Raw genomic sequence first — 21,106 nt, 5'->3', positions numbered from 1 at the left:
CTCGGGCCCTTTTCCAGGGTGGGACGAGTGCGAGAGGGGGGGTCCTTCCGCAGACCAGCGCGGGGAAGGAGCAGGTTAACAGCGTGATGCGCGGAAGGGCCGCGCAGCCTCGCAGGTGCTCTTCACCTGTCGGGGAGCATCGAGGGGAATTCCGCGGAAGCCCCGTGGGGCCTATAGCGAGAGGACTAAATTAAATCAAAGTTTAATCGCAGTTAGGAGCCAGGGTAGGCCCTTAAACCTTTCCCCTGAAGATGCTGGTGGAGCTGGCTGTTTTGACAGGAAGTGCCAGAGAATACTGAAAGCAAAACTAGAAATATCACATCCGTGTAGGAAATGACAACACAGACTGAAGGTAAACACTGACAGGTTCTGTGTATGAGGGAAGACCGATAATGAGACAAAATGTTTTAGAGGATGAAGGTGCTTTCTAGGACACAGGTTTTTTAGGTGATAAAGACTCGGTCAAGGGGACAGCCGACAGGATGTGAGCTGTCTTCATCAGTGTGGAACAGCAGCAACATGAGTGCAATTTTAAGCTTGAAAGAGGTAATTAGCGAGATGGAACAATTCATTTTTTGAGTGGTAAGCTTACAGAACTGAAGGGGATTCACAAATTCACAAAAGGGTTTAAGAGAAAAATATGGCTCATATATCCACAACCAGCTGACTCTCCTGAGTCAAGATTTAGTGCTCTATCCCACACCCTGACATGCCTCTTGCTTGCCTTTTTCTCTTTATACGCCGTACTTAATCCGAATGATTTTTCTCTGCCTTCATTTGAGGAAGGGGAGGTGTAAGAGAACAATCCAGCCACATTTCAAAATCTTAATTATATCCTCTCAAGCTAAATACAGAATGAACTTTTTTTTTTTTTTTTTTTTTGGCGGTATGCGGGCCTCTCACTGTTGTGGCCTCTCCCATTGCGGAGCACAGGCTCCGGACGCGCATGCTCAGCGGCCATGGCTCACGGGCCCAGCCGCTCCGCGGCATGTGGGATCTTCCCGGACCGGGGCATGAACCCGTGTCCCCTGAATGAGAAGGCCGACTCTCAACCACTGCGCCACCAGGGAAGCCCCTAATTTCACTTTTTTTTTTTTTTTTTTTTTGGCGGTATGCGGGCCTCTCACTGTTGTGGCCTCTCCCATTGCGGAGCACAGGCTCCGGACGCGCATGCTCAGCGGCCATGGCTCACGGGCCCAGCCGCTCCGCGGCATGTGGGATCTTCCCGGACCGGGGCATGAACCCGTGTCCCCTGAATGAGAAGGCCGACTCTCAACCACTGCGCCACCAGGGAAGCCCTAATTTCACTTTTAATGTGAGGAAACCACAGAGCAGTTTCGGGCCAGTCAACTTTATCTTTTTTAAATTTATTTTTGACTGTGTTGGGTCTTTGTTGCTGCACGCGGGCTTTCTCTAGTTACCGCAAGCCGGGGCTGCTCTTTGCAGCGGTGCGAGGGCTTCTCACTGCAGTGGCCTCTCGTTGCAGAGCACAGGCTCTAAGGGCCCAGGCTTCAGGAGTTGTGGCTTGCGGGCTCTAGAACACAGGCTCAGTAGTTGTGGCACACGGGCTTAGTTGCTCCGTGGCATGTGGGATCTTCCAGGACCAGGGCTCGAACCTGTGTCCCCTGCATTGGCAGGCAGATTCTTACCACCAGGGAAGCCCAACTTTATCATTTTGAATCAGACAGACTTTTATTTTTTAGACACCAGTTTCTGACAGAAGTGGTTTTTCCTTAAGCTAACATATGTTACTATTGTAAAAGTTATACTTTACCCAAGTTGAAGTTCATTCAGAGGTATTATGGCACCAGTATAGTTGATACTGTTAGGCTAGCTGTTGACACTTGTGTGGTTCACCTGTTTACGTGTAACAGGTGGGCAGAGGAGGGCTTAAATATAAAGTATACTGCATCCATGGAAGTGTATGTGATCATCTTAATACTCAGCTCATATTTAGAACAGGAAAGCAATTGATTCTAGAATTAGACCAGTTGCCAATATTGCTAGTGTATATAAAGTGAAGCTGAATGGTTTGAATTCTGAATAGTCTAAGCAATAAGACTGAAAAGTATCAGTTGTCTTAAGTTTACTTTTTTGTGTGTTTTAATATTTTTCAGGGAACCTTTTTTTTAATCCTATTATTATCACCTGGATAAAATGTCAGCTGAACATAGATCACTTTATCCTTAAGTGGAGGGAAGGAAATAGAAGAATTTAAGGTTATTGACTGGGGAAAAAAAGTCTATACTATTACTTGATTTTATTTCTCTTCTCCTGGGGGGTAAGGTAATTTCTTACCAAATGAGTTTATCTAGATTATAAATGCTCAGTTTATTTTCTATCCTGCCTCAGAAGAAGAGCTCTGCAGAGGCTAGAGCCACATTTGTGATGCTAACTGAATCTGCTGGGGGTTTGGTGGCAATATTAACCTGGGGGAATTAAGAGAGTTGGCATGCTGGAGAAGTACTTGGAGGCATTTCTGTGTCCTTATGAGCTTTTAAAAAAGGAGTACATCCTCACAAAACCTTTATGGTCGGAAGAGTGATGAAAAATATCCTCAGTCTACCCCCTATTTGATGCCTTTTTCTGGTCCTTTTCTCTGAGTACTTAGAGAAAACACAGTTAAGATAAAATTTTCAACTCTGCATCCTCCTCCACCTCCCACTTATTATTATAAACGTCCCCAGGGCTTCCCTGGTAAGTCCCCAGTTACTAAACAGTCTTCAAAGCACAGTGCTGAATGATTGATTATAGTAATAATAATCTGTGGATATACCATGATTTATTTAACCATTCTTACTGGGCATTTTGGTTGGAGAACAATAGCATTTTCATGTTTAATCAGTTTTTTTTTTTTTTTTGCGGTATGTGGGCCTCTCACTGCTGTGGCCTCTCCCGTTGCGGAGCACAGGCTCCGGACGCGCAGGCTCAGCGGCCATGGCTCACGGGCCCAGCCTCTCCGCGGCATGTGGGATCCTCCGGACTGGGACACGAACCCACGTCCCCTGCATTGGCAGGCAGACTCTCAGCCACTGCGCCACCAGGGAAGCCCTTAATCAGTATTTTAAATTGACGCATTAAAGTTTAGAACATTCAGGTTTCTTTAGCTTTGTTGGTTTGGTATGATCTTATAAATACTGTCCACACGTGAGCTTTATTTACATTTTGCCTTCTAGGTGCTTCAAGGGCATGAAAAAGCCAACACCATGATAGCATTAATGAAAGTGTATCGAGAGGAAGATGAAGCATACCAGGAATTAGTTACTGCTGCAACCATGTTCTTCCAGTATTTACTGCAGCCATTCAGGGATATGCGAGAACTTGCAACTTCATGTAAGCTTGCTATTTTGGTACGTTTTCTTTATATTTTTACTTTATGAGATTTGTTCTTTATTGTATACTATTTCTTCAGTCGCATTTAAGATTCAATCTGTGTTTCCACTTTGGGTTTACCCTATATTTAGATATATTATAGACATATTGAATTTATTATTTTTTAAATTGATTTCAGATAAAGACATTTTACATCGGTCGTCTTAATACATTAAGATTTCTGCAGATTTTCAAGGGTTACACACTTTCTTTGCTGATGACTTTTTTTTTTAATTTCCATTTAAATTTTTTGGCTGCATTGGGTCTTCATTGCTGCACGCAGGCTTTCTGTAGTTGCAGCGAGCGGGGGCTACTCTTCGTTGCGGTGTGTGGGCTTCTCATTGCGATGGCTTCTCTTGTTGCGGAGCACCGGCTGTAGGCACGCGGCCTTCAGTAGTTGTGGCGCATGGGCTCAGTAGTTGTGGCTCGTGAGCTCTAGAGCGCAGGCTCAGTAGTTGTGGCGCATGGGCTTAGTTGCTCCGTGGCATGTGGGATCTTCCTGGACCAGGGATCGAACCTGTGTCCCCTGCCCTTGGCGGGTGGATTCTTAACCACTGTGCCACCAGGGAAGTGATGACTTGTTTTTGATGTGTTGCTTATTTACTTTAGCTTATTTTCAGCCTCTAAGGACACATGCAGACTTCTGAGAAATAGGATGAAAATTTAAATAGCAAGGCCCTGGATTGTAATTCAGTAAATTAAACTTTAGTAAATGCTGTCATTGCTCTTATTTCATTGAGCCATGGAACACTAGTTAGAATAAGCATTATCATTCCAGTGTTATAAATGAATCTGGAACCAAGGTGGGTGGGGAGGTTCAATAGCTTTCTCTGGTTCTAAACCAGCTGGAATCAGAAGACAACAGAGATCTCTTGATCTCTGTCCCCTGCACTGGGCCATCCTTCCACACATGCACTCATGACCACTGCCGGGCTACCATAAAAATGGTATCATGTTTAGATGAAACTCATGCCAGCCTAACCTGTGGAGAAAGTTGTTCTGTTCGTTATTTTGCAAATCTATTATTTGGATTGTCTTTACTTCCTGTGTATATTTTTTCTTTCTCTAAATAACAGCTGTACTGAGATATAATTCACAGACCATATAATTCACCTATTTAAAGTGTACAGTTCAGTGGATTTTAGTATATTCAGAGTTTTGCAACCACCAGCACTAATTCCAGAACATTTTCATCTCCCTGAAAAGAAACCCCATATGCATTCCCCATTCCCCCCCAACTCCAGGCAACCACCCATCTGCTTTCTGCCTCTAGATCTCCCTGTTCTTGACATTTCATATCGTATGGAATGATTTGTGTCTGGCTCCTTTCATGTAGCATCAGGTTTCCAAGTTCCATCCATGTTGTAGTGTGTATTAGAACTTCATTTCTTTCATTGCCAAATAATGTTCATTATATGCACATAGCACATTTACATATCCATTTAGCAATTGATGGACATTTGTAACTTTCCACTTTTGGGCTATTATGAATGTTGCTATGAATATTTGTGTTCAAGTTTCTATGTGGACATATGTATTCATTTTTCTTGGATATATGGATATGCTGGACCCTACAGTAACTCTGTTTAACCTTTTGGAGAACTGCCCGACTATTTTCCATAAATGCACCATTTTACACTCCTACCAGCAGTAAATGAGGGTTCCGATTTGACCACATCATCGTCAACACTTGTTATTGTCTGTCTTTTTGATTATAACCATCCTAGTAGATGTGAAGTGGTATCTCATTGTGGTTTTAATTTACATTTCCCTGATGGCTAACCTGGGTATATTTCTTATGTCACTAAATCATGCTTGGTAGAAGAATTGGATACTAGGTGACATAGTATATGTCACAATCATTCATGTTTTAGGTTACTGTATTACTTTTGCCCTTCAGAAAAGAATCTCACTATTGAAAAGCTTCCTGCCATGCCCCTAAAAGAAACCACAGCAACAGCTAACACTTGAGTGTCATGTACCAGGCTTTTGCTGAGTGCTTAACAATACAGATCTCATTCAAACAATCGTGTATTATTACTAATAGAGAAACATAACTTGACAGCATTCCCTTATAGAAAAAGTTATTTGAGTAATACAAAGTAAAAGTAGGGTTTTTTTCCCTTTATACTTCAGAGTATCCCTTTGTCATCCAAAGGATGTACCACTTAGAGCCTTATTCATACTCAGTAAGGAACTGATGAATGAATGAAATTTAATTGACTATGTAGTAGTAATAAAAGTAGCTGAAATAATCCATGTGACCAATTTCCTTTCGATTTCCTAATGGCTCTACATTACTATTCTCTTTTACTAATATAACTTTCCCTTCTTTCTATAGAAGTCCTTGGATGAGGATGGTCTGGGTCCTAAAAGGGTAGTTGCCCTGCAGAAGGAAGCCCAAGAATGGACCAGACAGGCTGAAGAAGCTATAGTCTCGATTCAAGATATTACAGTGAATTATTTTGAAAAAACAGTAGAAGCATTAGCAGGTAATAATTTAAAATGCTATACTAAGATACATGTAATTTTCATTTTATTCGGAAAACATTTGAGTGCCTCTTAAGCACCAGGTTCTGTATTTTTTAGGTACTGGGGATTCAATATAAGGATAAGCATAAACAGCCACTGTACAGTCAGGTGAAGGGAGAAAAATCTTAATTATATTAATTATATATTCATTCAAACACATGGAAAATGGCAGTGGCAACAAGCCACATGGAGAAGAGAAACATGGGGCTCTGAGAGCTTAGGAGAGAGAAATTAGGCCCAATCAGAGTGGCCAATGAAGGCCTCTGAGAAGTGGCACTTGCCCTGATATCTGAAGGATAAATGGAAGTGGAGAAAGCAGAAAAGTGAGGGAAGAGTGTTCCAGGCAGGAGTAGCATTTGCAAAGGCCCTCTGGTTTTTGGGAGCTTGACAAGTCTGAGGAACTTGGGAAGTATGCCAAGTATGAGGAAGCCATGGGCTGGAGCACAGTCCAGGCACACCTCATGTCATAGCTCATTTCACTGCACTGCACTTTACTGCACTTCACAGATATTATGTTTTGTACAGATTGAAGGTCTGTGACAGTCCTGCACTGAGCAAGTCTATTGTAAAACAGCAAGTGCTGTTTTCCCAACAGCAGTTGCTCACTTCATGTCTCTGTCACGTTTTGGTAATTCTCCTAATATCTCAAACTTTTTCAATATTATTATATTTTTTATGGTGATCTGTGATTAGTGATCTTTGATGTTATTATTCCAAAAAGATTACAACTCACTGAAGGCTTAGATGATGGTTAGCATATTTTAGTAATAAAGTATTTTTAAATTAAGGTATGTATGTGATCTCGGATGGCCTCAGCCTGCAGCAGCTTGAAGCAGGATTTCAGTTCCCCGGCCAGAGATTGAGATCAGGCCGTGGCAGTGAGGACGCTGAATCCTAGCCACAAGACCACCAGGGACCAGTGGCCAGTGACAAGGCCCTGGCCTGTCAGCTGTGTAGAAATGAATTTCCACATAGAGACAGAAAGTAGTGAAGCAAGTTAAGTGTTTATTGAAGGAAAAAGAGGACAGTGACTGTGGATAGACACACGGGTGGGCTCAGAGAGAGTCACACCCTCGTGGTAGACTGAATCACTTTTACGGGGCATTTCTTCCGGGTTTCCTTTGACCAATCATCTTGCTTTGCCTGGTTCTGAGTCCGTATTTGGTATATCTCAGGATCCTCGCGCGCGCGTGTGTGTGTGTGTGTGTGTGTGCGCGCGCGTGCGTGCGCGCGCGCGCATCTCTTAGCCAAGATGGATTCTAGAGGCTTAGGGTAGGTTGACATCACTTACTATGAGGTGGCGCCCCCTCCCTTTTTGACCTCCAAGGAGCCTTTCTGTGCATGTGTAGTCAGGAAGTTCTCCTTGACTTCGAGAATGAGGAATATGTGGTCTTTTATCTCTTATCTGGTAAGGGCCCAGCCTCCTCCATCATCCTTTTTTTTTTTTAATTTTTGGCTGTGTTGGGCCTTTGTTGCTATGCACTGGCTTTCTCTAGTTGCAGTGAACGGGGGCTACTCTTAGTTATGGCGCACAGGCTTCTCATTGCAGTGGCTTCTCTTGTTGTGGAGCATGGACTCTAGGCATATGGACTTCAGTAGTTGTGGCACACGGGCTTAGTAGTTGTGGCGCACGGGCTTAGTTGCTCCGTGGCATGTGGGATCTTCTTGGACCAGGGATCGAACCCGTGTCCCCTGCATTGGCAGGTGGATTCTTAACCACTGTGCCACCAGGGAAGTCCCCATTATCCTGCTTTTATGGAGTTTCTGCTATTACAGAGTTTCTGTCCACAGGGGAGAAACTGTTTAGCCTGGGGCCCGTCTATCTCCTGCCTCAAATATACATTGTTTTTTTAGACATAATGCTACTGTACACTTAATAAACCACAGTACAGTGTAAACATAACTTTTATACACAATGGGAAACCAAAAAATTCATGTGAATCCCTTTATTGTGATATTCGCTTTATTGTCGTGGTCTGGAACTGAACCTGCATTATCTCTGAGGTATGCCTGAATGGAGAATGTGGTGTGAGATAATGCCAGCAAGACAGGCAGGGATGAGACCATATGGTCTTGTGGGCTGGGTGAAGGACTTTGATCTTAAATCATTGTTGATAGTAGACCCAAATAGCAACAACTTATTGTCTGTCAGTTTGTTGAACTATAGTACATTTATAAAATGGAATGCCATATAGCAGTAAGCATGATTCTCTATAACTATTTTTATGAATAGCAAGAGTTCCCTGATATATTAAGTGAAATAAAAAAGATAGAAAGCAGGATGATGATCCTGTGGGGGGGGGGTTTGTTTGTTTTGGTCAAACTATATCTTCCTGTCTGTCTAGCTAAACATAGAAATAGTCTAGAAGTATATGCACCAAAATGTAAGAAGCAATTGCTTTAAGTAAGTGAGATTCATGATTTATTATTTTCTTTTTTAAAATGAAGTTATCTAAAATTTTATACCAATAACCATGCATTATTTTTGTGACAATAAAAATTCACTAAAATACAAGAATTTTTCTTTTAAAAGGGATGTTTTGCAGGTAACATGGGAGGCAATAAACAAAGAATTAGTTCAGGATAAATTTCTGTTTTTAATGAGTTGTAATTATGTTTTATTTTATTAATTACAATACAACAGGAATGCAGAAACAAATGGCACAGGATGAGAAGAGATTTGGCCAGGCTGCCTGGGCCACAGCAACTCCCAGGTTAGAAAAACTCAAGCTGATGTTAGCTCGGGAGACTCTGCAACTCATGAGAGCCAAAGAGTTGTGTTTCAGTCACAAAAGAGCTGAAATTCAGGGAAAGGTGAGACAAAGAGAAGTGAAACTTTGTTTTAAAAATACACTTTTATTTTAGGTAGAATCTTTCTTTCCAGGCATTGTGAAAGAGCTTCCTTTCTTTGCTTATTCCAACACCATCTTCCAGTAGATAAGAATTTGCAGACTGTGGAAGGTTGGCCGTGAAGTTTCCCTTTGGTCAAAATGTTTGTGAAATATTATTTTTTAAAAATTGTTTATTTATTTGTTTTTGGCTTTGTTGGGTCTTCATTGGTGCGTGCGGGCTTTTTCTAGTGGTGGTGAGCGGGGGCTACCCTTCCTTGCGGTGTGCTGGCTTCTCATTGCGGTGGCTTCTCTTGTTGCGGAGCACAAGCTCTAGGCATGTGGGCTTAGTAGTTGTGGCTCACAGGCTCTAGAGCGCAGGCTCAGTAGTTGTGGGGCATCGGATTATGCTCCGCGTCATGTGGGATCTTCCTGGACCAGGGATCGAGCCTGTGTCCCCTGCACTGGCAGGCGTATTCTTAACCACTGCGCCACCAAGGAGGTCCCTGTTTGTGAAATATTATATTGTAGGATTCACTTGACGATAACATCAAACTCAGTACTGATGTAGTACTTTAAAATCAATCAAGTACTCAGTAGTTTAAAATCAATCAAGCCGTGTTTTCAGCACAATTTTAGAATAATCAAAGAGGTGCTTTATCGTAGAAGCGTAGTCACTTAATTTTTTTCCTGTAACATTATGACTTTAAAGCAGAAAACATTTGTAAATACCTCATTGCTGTTTATTTTTCTCAAAACCTAAATGTTTTCATATATTTCAGGGATGAGATAAAGTATTTGTGACAAACATTGAAGAAGGCATTTTTATCCCATTAAATGAAATGGAAAAGTGTTTCTTCTCTATTTGCTTTTTTTATATTTGATATTGAGCAAGGAATAGAAAATAACTTGAATGCTTGTAAAGTTTGCCTTTAATGTACTAATTATTTTAACTTGCTCTTATTTTTTTCATGAAAACAAGATGGAAGATCTTCCAGAACAAGAAAAAATAAATGTTGTAGACGAATTAGAAATACAATATTATGAAGTTCAGTTAGAACTATATGAGGTTAAATTTGAGATATTAAAATATGAAGAAATACTGCTTGTTACACAGTTGGACTCTATTAAAAGACTTATAAAAGGTAAAACATATATTTAAATGTATATATGTTTAAATTACACATTCAAGGAAATACAGATCATATTATCAATTATTGTATATTGTCTAATATATCTGAAATTTTCTAACAAAGTTTCCCTTTAGTAATTTATTATTCAAATAATATATTCATTGTTAAACACACAGCAAAACAAAGGGAAACTATTATTACCCCAATTAAATCATTTAGAGATACTTAGGCTCTATAGCTTTGTAGCCTTTTTTTGTATGCTGATGTTTATAAATCTTTCAATTTCTTAAACCAGAACTATGTATCCTGTTCAGTAACCTCTTTTTCACTTAATACATAATAATCATTCTTCCATTTCAGTAAGTAATAAAACCATCAAAAATTTTAATGGCTGCATAGTATTCCATTGTATAGACATGCTGGGATTTCCAGTTTTTCACTGTTGTGAACAGCATTGTAGTGAAGAACCTTCCTTTACACGTGTCTTTGTGATTACAACAGATTATTTCCTTGGAATAAATTTCTAAAGATGGAATCAGGTCAAGGACAATGCGTATTTTACATTTTGACACATACTTGTTAAAAAAAAACTACAAGAATCATTTGATATGCATTTTTCTACACCTCTATTTTCTAAATTTCTAAATTTCATTCTATATAATGGCCCTCTAGATAGGTTGTACAAAATGATGCTCCCATCAGCTGATTATAAAAATAGCTTTTTCCCCATGCTTATTCATTTAAATTCTCACCTACTTGAGAGCAAAAAATGGCATCTTCTAATTTTCATGTATTTAATCACAAGTGATGTTGAACGCAATTTTGTATGTTTACTGGCCATTTGTATTTCTTTTATTCATGGCCTATTCATGGCCTTTGACCATTTTTCTTTGGAACATTCCCTTTCTATATTAGAGATGTTATTCTATTATCTGTCATATGTTGCAAATAATTTCTCTGTCATTTGCTTTTTCTTGCCTTGTAGGAATATTTAATTATTATGAAGTCACCTCTATCAGTCTTCTGCTTTGGTGTTATACCTCCTTATCCCAAAATTATATCAGTATTTACTTATGTTTTATTTCAGTATTCTTATGATTTTGTTTTTAAAAACATTTGGCTCTTTAATCCAGGTGAAATTTATTTTGATGTGGGGTAGGAATCTAACTTTTCCCCCCAAATTGTTAGCAGTCCCAATCACTAGTTTTTAAAAACATTTTCCCCTGTTGCTTTGCTTTGACTTTTACCTGTCTCATATCCAGAATTATCATATTTGTTTTGATCTATTTATGAATTGTTATTTTCTTTCACTGATTTGTGAGTGGCTTCTGGTGCCAGTACCATGCTGTTTCTATTATTGTACCTTGGAGGTACATTTTAGTATCAGGTAAAGCAAGTACTTCCCTCATTACTTTTCCAAAAATGTTCTGACTTTTCTCACTCCTTTATTCTTCTAGATGAACTTTAGAATCATTTTGGCAAGTTCAAAACAAAAAAACCAAAAAAACTCGGAATTTTTATTGGGATTGCACTTAACATTAGAGATAATTTGGGGAGAATTGTCATCTTTTCAATTTTGAATCTTCCCATCCAAGAACATGGTATGTCTCTCCATTTACTTAAGTCTTTTTTTCCCTAAAGTTCCTCCAAGTTTAGTTATTTTCTTCATATAGATCCTGAACATTTAATTTAATCCTAGGTATTAAAAAAACTTTACAGTAGCTTCACGTTATAAGCATTTTACATATTTAGGAAAAACTTCTATTAGAAAAAAGTTAATCTGGAAGGATGCATGCCAAACTGTCCATGTTTTCCTCTGGGAATAAGATGCCAAAGAGTTGGTGAAGGAAGAGGCAAATTTCACTTTTGTGTACTTTTGTAGGGCTTGAATTTGTCACAGTTAGCATGTACTTTTTAAAAATCAATCTGTAACTAAGATTAAATATCATTAAGGCACCTTAATGCTATACTGCTGGTAGAATGTAAGTTGCCTTTCTGGAGGAGGGTGATTTGACAAGAGTCATCAAGAGCCTTAAATATTCATCTGCTAAGGAAGTAATAAAAAATGTACACAAAGATTTATATTCAGATGTTCATCACAGTGAAATTGATAATAATAGAACACTGGAATATTCTAACAACAGAGAGTGCTTAAATTTGAGAATACTGTGTTGCCATTAAAATTATATTTCCATCACATGGAGAAGTTTCTCTAAGAATTCTGTTTATTGATATGTGTAGCTATATAAGTTGTGTGTGTGTGTACACATAGATATACATATATGTAAATGTTAATCATAATTACAAAGATATTTAACTTTCCTTACCTTAAAAAAAGTATGCATTATTTTTAATAATAAGACATATTTTTAAGAAATCATTAATATGTTTCTAGATAAACAGGATGAAGTTATCTATTATGATCCATGTGAAAATCCAGAGGAACTTAAAGTCATGGATCATGTAATGGGGCTGCAGGATGATAAGAATTTGGAGGTGAAGGAACTCAGCCGGCAGTGCCAGCAGCTGGAATCTAAACGGGGCAGGATCTGTGCCAGAAGAGCCCGTCTCAGGAACAGAAAGGTAGGAGCGCCCAGGGCAGCTTTCTTTTCTTACCCCTTCTGGGGGTTTCTTCTTGTATGAAAGATAAAGAGGTATTGAAAATAAGGCTTTTTATCAATGATTAATTTTGTGTGTGTTTATGTAGCTATCAGTGGATACAATTAAAATACATTTAAAATGTTTTTCTTAAGAAGATTCTTTTTCCTTTTGGATTTAAGCATTTGCCATCATCTTTAGATTTTAATTAAGTCTTTCAACAACTATTTATTGAATGCCTATTACTTACACAGGTATTTTAAAAACCACAATAGGTAGAAACTTCTAATCAGCTATATAATAAATGCTGAAATTAATTTTATTGTGAACTGTTGATTATAAAATATCAGATAATATTCAGCTCATTTCAATCCTTATATGCGGTGAGTGATTTTTTTCTTAATTTTTAAACACTCTGTGATTACATAAAAAGGTAACATACTAAGAATGGCTAAGCATAATTGAGATGTAGTTTTTAATATAATTTTTCAGGTATTGTAGGTTGGATGTGTTATGTAGGTAGGTATATTTGGAGATATTACTTAGAACATTATGGGGAAATGTGTTTAAAATAATTGCATTGAAACAGATCCTTAGGACACATCCCACTTAGGAATGTGGGACTGCCTGTATGTCCTCTCATTTCCACTTGTTTGGAGGATTTGCTTTTTCATCTCTCAAAGCACTAAATCCCAGCCGTGGCCCTCCTGCCGGGAAGGAGGGATTCCCGTAAGCAGCCCACTGCCCCGTATCACGTGACCGAGGAGAAGGCAGAAGCACTGAGCCACACCATAACTCCTATTAATAAATGCTTTATACTGCAGCCCAAATGCAGTGCTTTTTTCTTTTAACCTTTTATGCTATAGCCCATGGTAATATTAAAAACCATGTGGCGTTCAATTTATAACCAGGTGAAAAACAGATCTATGAAATTATATTATTCCCCCAGGATCAATGCAAAGAAAATCATCGACTCAGATTGCAACAGGCTGAAGAAAGCATAAAATATTTTCATCAGCATCATAGCGTTCAGAGGGTGAGTGGTTGAAGAAAAATGTTTTATATTCGCATAACATGACACACGGGCTTAAGTTTGTGCAAAGTGGAGCTCCACTGCCCCGTCAGCCTTGATCCTGAGGGGACAGCGCAGTCTGGCCCTGCCGCGTGGGGGGCAGACGTGGGGGCCAGAGGAGGCAATAAGGTCAGGTGACAGTCCCTCTCTTTCTCAGGACTTCTGAGAAGTTTACAAATATGTGTTTGTTTAAATACAGAAAAGAGACCAGAAAAAAGAGGAGGAGCAAAAGAAAAAAGAATGGATAAACCAAGAGCGCCAAAAAACACTCCAACGATTGAGAGCATTTAAAGAGGTGAGTTCTAGAAATAATCACTTCACCTGCATTGTCTGGAGAAATAAACGAAGATCACCCATCCTAGGAGAAAAGTATAAAGTATTAGGAACAGAAGTTTGGGACATAAAATGTTTCCCAAATGCCATTATTTGTAGCCTATAAATAAAAATCAAAAATATTAGAAATATCATGATGTTTTTGACCTTGCCGCACACTAGGGTTCCTGCTCTGCCCCCTGACCAGGTGGCGTGACTCTGCTCACCGTGGTGTCAGCTGGCAGGGAAAACTGAAAATAGTTAAATTGCCCTTAGATTTAGCTGTTTCCTCATTTGTAATGAAGAAGTCTTTAAAATTTGGTCAAGGAAACACTGTGATGTAAGTATAATTTTGCACCCTATTAAAAGTGAATAGGTATAAAAAAAAACAGTAAATACTTATTTTAAAGTAACATTAAATTTGTTGAATGTAGAACATAAACCTGGTCTCATCACACACCTGCAACACACACCTTCATAATGACCCAAAAGAGAACACCACCCACTCCCAGACATAATTCTGGGATGAGGTACTGAAGGTGCACTGTGTGATACCAACAAGAAAAATAGGGGCCACCAGAGTGAATCAATCATGTCCTACAACTTCATCTTGTTTCCCGATATGCTTTCTCCTCTGATCACTGCCGTATACCAGGCATGTGCTAGGCACTTACATTCATTCTCATTTAATTCTTAAAACAACCTTGTGCGATATCATCACCACTTTAAAGATGAGTAACTGATGCTCAGGGTGATTACACAACTTAGATGAGGGATATACAGAGTCAGAGCCACAGCAGAGATTCTCCAACCCGGGCAGCACATCAGAAGCACCTCTGGAGCTTCTAAAGAATACTCAGGCCCAGACCCCACCTCCAGAGAGTCTGCTTGTCCTGGGTGGGAGCCTGGGCATGAATGCGGGGGGCTACATGAATACAGATGAGCCAGGTGGACAGTAACTTGCTGGTCAGCTGTCACCAGAGGGTATTGATCAGTGTGGAAGAAGGGACTTCAGGGATGCAAGTCCAGCTCCGTAGCCCTGAACTAGTCAGAGCAGTCATGAACTTTCAAATGTAGACAGTATGAAGATGGTATGAAGGTGACAGAAATCAGGCTGCCTAAGCTCTCAACAAACTGGAACGAGTTGACCTCAAATTGGTAAAGGTTGCAGTTTTTTTGGTCCATGGAGGTATACATCCCTCAAGATTAGGTCTTTGTAAGGTTAGGTTTTTCTTTAGTAAACTATACCTGCGAGACCAGAACTTCTTTATTTTTTTTATTAATTAATTTTTATTGGCGTATAGTTGCTTTACAGTGTTGTGTTAGCTCCACTGCCCAGCAAAATGAATCAGCCATACATATACATATATCCCCTCCCTTTTGGATTTTCCTCCCATTTAGGTCACCACAGTGAATTAAAGAGTTCCCTGAGCTATACAGTATGTTCCCATCAGTTGTCTATTTTATTTTATTTTTATTATTATTTTAAAATTTTTATTTATTTAAATATTTTTGGCTGTGTTGGGTCTTCGTTTCTGTGCAAGGGGTTTCTCTAGTTGCGGCAAGCGGGGGCCACTCTTCAGTTGTCTATTTTATACATAGCATCAATAGTGTATATGTGTCAGTCCCAATCTCCCAATTCCTCCCACCCCACCCCTTTCCCCTTGGGCATCCATACATTTTTCTCTATTTCTGCTTTGTCTGTCTCTATTTCTGCTTTGCAAATAAAGTCAACTATGCCATTTGTCTAGATTTCACATATATGCGTTCATCAGAACTTATTTAATTCACATTTTTAAATTATAAAATTTGCTCTAAACATAAAAATTAGAGAAACATCCATAATTCCTGTTTTAACTGTCACTTTGAGGTCCACCCTGCTGGTATTTTTCATACCTCTGTTTTTTACCTGGTTATACATTTAACACCAGATCATCTGCATTTTTTAAGGATGTTTCGGACTTTGCACTACTTACGATTTTTCATGGCTGCCTAATACTTTAAATTCACCGTAATTTTTTCCACCTATCGTTGATATTAAGTTTCTGATTTTTCATACTAAAAATATGATGAATGTTTTCATCTGTATATATCCTTTCATATCTTTATTACAGAGAAAGTATTCTATGAAAGGATAGAAATGCTTATTCCTTAATAGGTAGATTTAGTAGCAAGGGTGGCGGTACATGGTGAGAAGGAGCCACTTTGTGAATTAGGATAATCCACGCACAGAAATGCTTCAGTGTTCACTTACAGAAAGCGTCAGCATTTTGACGGTTTGCGTTTGTAGCAAGTTTCTCACAACAGTTTTTCATTTTCAGAGATGTCCAGGTCGCTCTGTCCTAAAGAGCTCTCGCTCACAACCTGTGGCTCCACACCTGCCGAGTGGACTTCCCCGGCAGACATCCCTGCCGACTTCTCAGATGACGGCGGGGATCCATCCGTCCTCTAGGAAAACCAGAAGCGCTCCCTTATCTGAAGTTAGTAACGTGATAACCCCTGAGCCTGAAGACTGTGCTAGAAACATCCCTGTTCAGACTTTTGTTCCAGTTGGTGCCCATACACACTGCAGATCAAGTGAGGAGTTGTCACTGCCGCCACCTCCGCCACCGCCACCGCCGCCACCGCCACCGCCGCCACCACCACCACCGCCCCTCCCTGCTCCGCCCTTTTCTTCTCAATCTGCAAATCATCGGAATTTACACTTCAGGACTTCAGCGAAAGATGATCAGCCGCTTCCTCTAGTGTGTGAATCGCCCGCTGAGAGCCCGTGTGGTTTCTCAGACAGTCTTAGCTGCCCAGGTAATCTGCCGAAGTGTCCCTGCTCACCAGGGGTGGTTAGGTGGTTGGAGCATTCTAGCTTTAGGAGCCTTCATCTTCAAATCAAAATCTTTTTTAGAACTCTCTACAATCTTAAAATATTTCAGCATTTTTTTGCCTTATCACTCTTTTATTGCAAAGTTAGCATAGCCTAAATCTGAGTTTGATAAATGCTGCGGGAAATCTTTCTAAAATGAAGCGGTCAGAAAAATAGTAGACCACTTTTTTGCATTTGCAAGTATAGCACAGTGAATACACTTGAATATTTCTGTCTAATGACGGCTATAGTTCTACTCATTATTCTAATTATGATTTAGACATTGACTATGGAGGAGACGGGCTGAAATCTGCCCAGACTCAGAGCCCACTGCTCTGGAGTGTATTTGTGTCTGTGTTTAAATTCTATCGAAATGCTGTGTACACTTGTTTTAAAGATTATGCCTGAGTACCTATGCCTAGAACATACAAGGCGATTGTGCTAGGTGATGTGAATTATACAAACAGAACAGTTCCAAACTGTGGTTCTGGTTAATGCGTATTCTGGTTATTCGGAGTTCAAGGTTTCTTTGCACCTGGAGCCGGGTACAAATGAAAATGTGCACGCTCTTAGGTAGAGACTGGAGGCCCGTTTCCATGGGGTCTGTGGCAACATCGTGTAAATGAAAGCGAGAGCTCACGTGCCTGGGCCCAGATGAGAGATGGGACGTGGCAGGGCTTTGCGGGGGGCACCCTGTTCCTGGCCTGGTGTAGCCCACAGTGTGGGAAGCCCTGATCAGCTCACACACACTGCCTCAGTTCACTGGAAAGAATAATAAAATGCCCTCGATGGTGAAACTTTGTCTTATTACTCCTAGAAGGGAAAAGTAATAACAAGTTATAGGTTAAAATCCAAAGTGTTCTGTTAGCCACGGCATGGCCTTTCAATTCTGAACTAGAAATGACCGTTCACCTTGAAGTCTCATATAGAAGATCCCTAGATGAGTGGCTACAGTCATGCCCCAGTCTCCAGCAGGTGGTAAAAGATTTTACCCCCGCAGGGGTCTCAAGGTGCCAGAGTGAAAAATAGCTTCTCTTCACCAAGGACTTGAAACTCTGATCTAATCTGTGTTTTGACAGCATTTCACACCCTCAAAAGTAGAGCACATAAGTTACGTCAGGGTAATGTAGGTGGAATTAAACACACTATATACAGAGAAATGTGCCAGTGCCACCCACTCTGGGTTCATTGAGCTACTGATTAAAGTTTTGCTTTAAGCCTTTTCATGTGTAGAAACCTACTCGCTTCATTATCACAGAACGAGTCATCACTGACTAATATCCGAGACTGAAGTTGGAGAAATACAGTGGGGTACGTTAAAAAAAAATTTTTAAGTGGGAAGGGAAATGGAGGAGATACAATTTTAGAGCTGTCAATGCACATTGGGTTGGATTACTTTAATACCCCAGGAATTCATAACTATCTTCAGGGTTACACAAAAGGATGATAACACCTGTGTCTTGAGAAACAGAAGGTATGTTGACTTTTGACTGTGCCTGGGAGTTGCTATGGATTTGAAGAAGTACTGGAAAATAAGTGGTCAAGGTAAAATCTTAGCAATTAGACTATCCTGGATTCAGAAAGGGAGCTGATGGTCGACCTCTCTAGCAGATAATCAAAGCATTTGTTTAATGGAATGATGATGATTTGTTTACATCATCGCATTAACTGATGGGTGACGTAACCCTGTTAACAAGTACAAAAATGTCTCGGCATCTCAGGGAGAAAGAGTATGATTTCGTGACTCCTTGCTCTGTTTACTCAATTTCAGGGTCAATGGATGAAGTGCTGGCCTCCTTAAGGCATGACAGGGCCCCTCTCCAGAAGGTGCAAGCGCCCACTTTGTCCCCTCCCCGTGCCTCAGTCAATGAGCACATTCTGGCTGCTATAAGGCAAGGGGTCAAACTGAAGAAAGTTCACCCTGACCTTGGCCCGAGCCCCAGCAATAAACCCACCAGCGACCTGGAGAGGAGCATCAAGGCGGCGCTCCAGAGAATTAAGAGAGTATCTGCTGACTCGGAGGAGGACGATCGCGATGAGCAGAACCCCGGCGAGTGGGACCGTTAGCCTCTTCGCCAAGGCCCAAGGCTCGTTCTGGAGAAGCATGTGAATGGGGTGCTGGTAGACTGGCCACATAACACCCCGAAAGATCAGCAGGGCTGGGTGTGTGACGTTGCAGCTTTATTTAACGCTGCAGCTCTTAAAGTCAGGGAAGGAAGGAGAGACGTGGTGCCTTTCACGCATCTAAGAACGCACGGTGAGCACTGCTGGCATAAGAAAATGGTAGTTATTGTTCACCACGGATAATCTAGAATCATTCCCTTATTCTGAAAAACGTTTACACTGCTATGGTAAACAGCACTACTGACCGTTCCTCCCGAGTGTGTGTAGTGGTTTCCTGGGATTGAAAGGTTTGAATGTGAACATTATTTTAACAGTAATCCGAATAAGTTGCTTGTAAGCAGGAATTATTTTAAATATTTTAAAGGAAATGTATTTCATGTATCAGGCAGTATATAAACTCATAATAAAGAACTATTTATAATGCATCAGTGTCACTCATGAGGAAATGAAACATAATATCTTAACACAGCCATCCCTCCCTTGGCTGGGTTTAGCTGAAATCTTATTGAAAACATTAAGTGGGACTTCCCTGGTGGCACAGCAGTTAAGAATCCGCCTGCCAACGCAGGGGACACGGGTTCGAGCCCTGGTCCAGGAAGATCCCACATGCCACGGAGCAACTAAGCCCGTGCATCACAACTACTGAGCCTGCGCTCTAGAGCCCACGAACCACAACTACTGAAGCCCGCGCGCCTAGAGCCTGTGCTCTGCAACAAGACAAGCCACTGCAGTGAGAAGCCCGCGCACCGCAACGAACAGTAGCCCCTGCTCGCCTGAACTAGCGAAAGCCCTCGCGCAGCAACGAAGACCCAACTCAACCAAAAACAACAACAACAAAATCCCCAAAACGTTAAACATTTATTTAAGCAACTACTAAGGGTGGGGGAAGAGTGTTGTTTCCCTCAGGCACTCATGCTGGAATCATTTCTCCTCCTTGCTTTGTGTTAAAATTGGGAAAGGGGAAGAGACCCATACAAGGCAGTCTCCTCATTTCTCAAATTGTCCAAAGCATCCCCACTAATGTCATCACCCTCACTCTTGCCATGGCAATCCTGGGTTACAAAGAACAAGATGAATCGACCCTCCTTTTCCAAAGAAAATCGACCAAAACCCTTCCTACTTAAGAGTTTCTTCTTAGCTAGCTCCAAGGGGCCTCAGCTGGCGTAGCTGGGAGGGGTATGGGTCCTTCAGCAGCTGCAGCCTGGACCTCCGTGCATGGCTGGACATCCTTCAGTGTGGCCACTGCCAGGTCACCCGTGGCTCCGTCAGGTGTCCTACTTTCCCTGACCTGAAGTGATGCAGACCCAGACCCAGCTCCTGTACACGAAGGTGCCTCACTCTGCTCCCGGGGCCCAGGCCTTGGTGCCCTGACCCGGCATTAGCCTCTGTTCCCACTGTTCCCTTTCCTTTTTGCAGGTTCCTGGTGTGTGTGTGGGGGGCGGGGGCGGTGCTGCAGCACGGGGGACAGTCCCTGCTGGCTACTTGCCGGGCCTCAGTCGAAAATCCCAGCGGCAGGCCAAGTGGCAGCCTCCCAGGCCTCTTTCGCCACCATAGACAGGCCGAGCTCAGCACAAAAAGTTTCTCTAGAAAGAATCTGGTATTTTTAAAAATGGCAACATCAGAGCTCTGCTGGACTTTCTTATGCTTATTATGCAATTTGGTATTTTTATTTTAATTCTTGTAATTTCAGTATTTTGAGACACCAGTGAGCTTACTCAGACTTGGATAAGTCTCAGAATTTGCTTTCTAAGGCCTGCCAAAGATGAGAAGACTCAAAAAAAAAAAGATCCTTTTCCAGAGAGTTCTCCAATTGAAACCCCTCGCCCAACTGTCTAACGTGCACCCAAACTTCTCTGGAATCCTCTCTCCCTCATTTCTCCATTTCCCCCCTTCTTCCAGCCAAGGCTTAAGTCCAGACTCTGGCCTCAGGGGATCCAGAGCCGAGGGGAGGGTCAAGTATTGTCTGCTACTGTCCAGCTTCAAACCTGTGCAGTCCACCCGCTAAAGTGCCGTCAATCCATCCCCACCTCCCCCCTTGACGTTCCGCTCCACTCTCCAACCCACACCGGTAAAGGCCTGCCCCTCAGAAACCTGGCTGCTGCCCCTCCGCCCCTTCCCCACCACAGGTTTTACTCCAGCAATACCAAGCAGGCTGCCCTCAAATGGCCCTGCTCTCCTAAGCCTCAGCGCCCAGGGCATCCCAGCCCTCTGCCACCCGTCCGGCAAATCCACACCCACTTCTCAGTCTCAACTCCATCACGTCCTCCTCTCCAAAGTC

General features: G+C 41.4%; 1 protein-coding gene across 1 annotated transcript in view; it reads left to right on the top strand.

Moving 5' to 3' along the window:
- WHAMM (WASP homolog associated with actin, golgi membranes and microtubules) overlaps positions 1 to 19,251 on the top strand; it is a 21,261-nt gene extending 2,010 nt beyond the window's left edge. The window contains exons 2-10 of the mRNA XM_024766475.1: positions 3,177 to 3,350; positions 5,714 to 5,864; positions 8,549 to 8,718; positions 9,715 to 9,877; positions 12,261 to 12,448; positions 13,413 to 13,499; positions 13,735 to 13,830; positions 16,169 to 16,649; positions 18,476 to 19,251. Of these exons, the coding sequence (XP_024622243.1) occupies positions 3,177 to 3,350; positions 5,714 to 5,864; positions 8,549 to 8,718; positions 9,715 to 9,877; positions 12,261 to 12,448; positions 13,413 to 13,499; positions 13,735 to 13,830; positions 16,169 to 16,649; positions 18,476 to 18,771 (1,806 nt within the window). The 3' untranslated portion in view covers positions 18,772 to 19,251. The remainder of the gene's footprint in view (positions 1 to 3,176; positions 3,351 to 5,713; positions 5,865 to 8,548; positions 8,719 to 9,714; positions 9,878 to 12,260; positions 12,449 to 13,412; positions 13,500 to 13,734; positions 13,831 to 16,168; positions 16,650 to 18,475) is intronic.
- The last annotated feature ends 1,855 nt before the right edge of the window (positions 19,252 to 21,106 follow it).

This window comes from Neophocaena asiaeorientalis, unplaced genomic scaffold (assembly GCF_003031525.2).
Source record: "Neophocaena asiaeorientalis asiaeorientalis breed wild unplaced genomic scaffold, Neophocaena_asiaeorientalis_V1.1 scaffold346, whole genome shotgun sequence".
In the NCBI taxonomy this organism is placed as follows: Eukaryota; Metazoa; Chordata; class Mammalia; order Artiodactyla; family Phocoenidae; genus Neophocaena; species Neophocaena asiaeorientalis.
The sequence above is the reverse complement of the archived record's forward strand: the minus strand, read 5'-3'. Positions and strand labels throughout refer to the sequence as shown.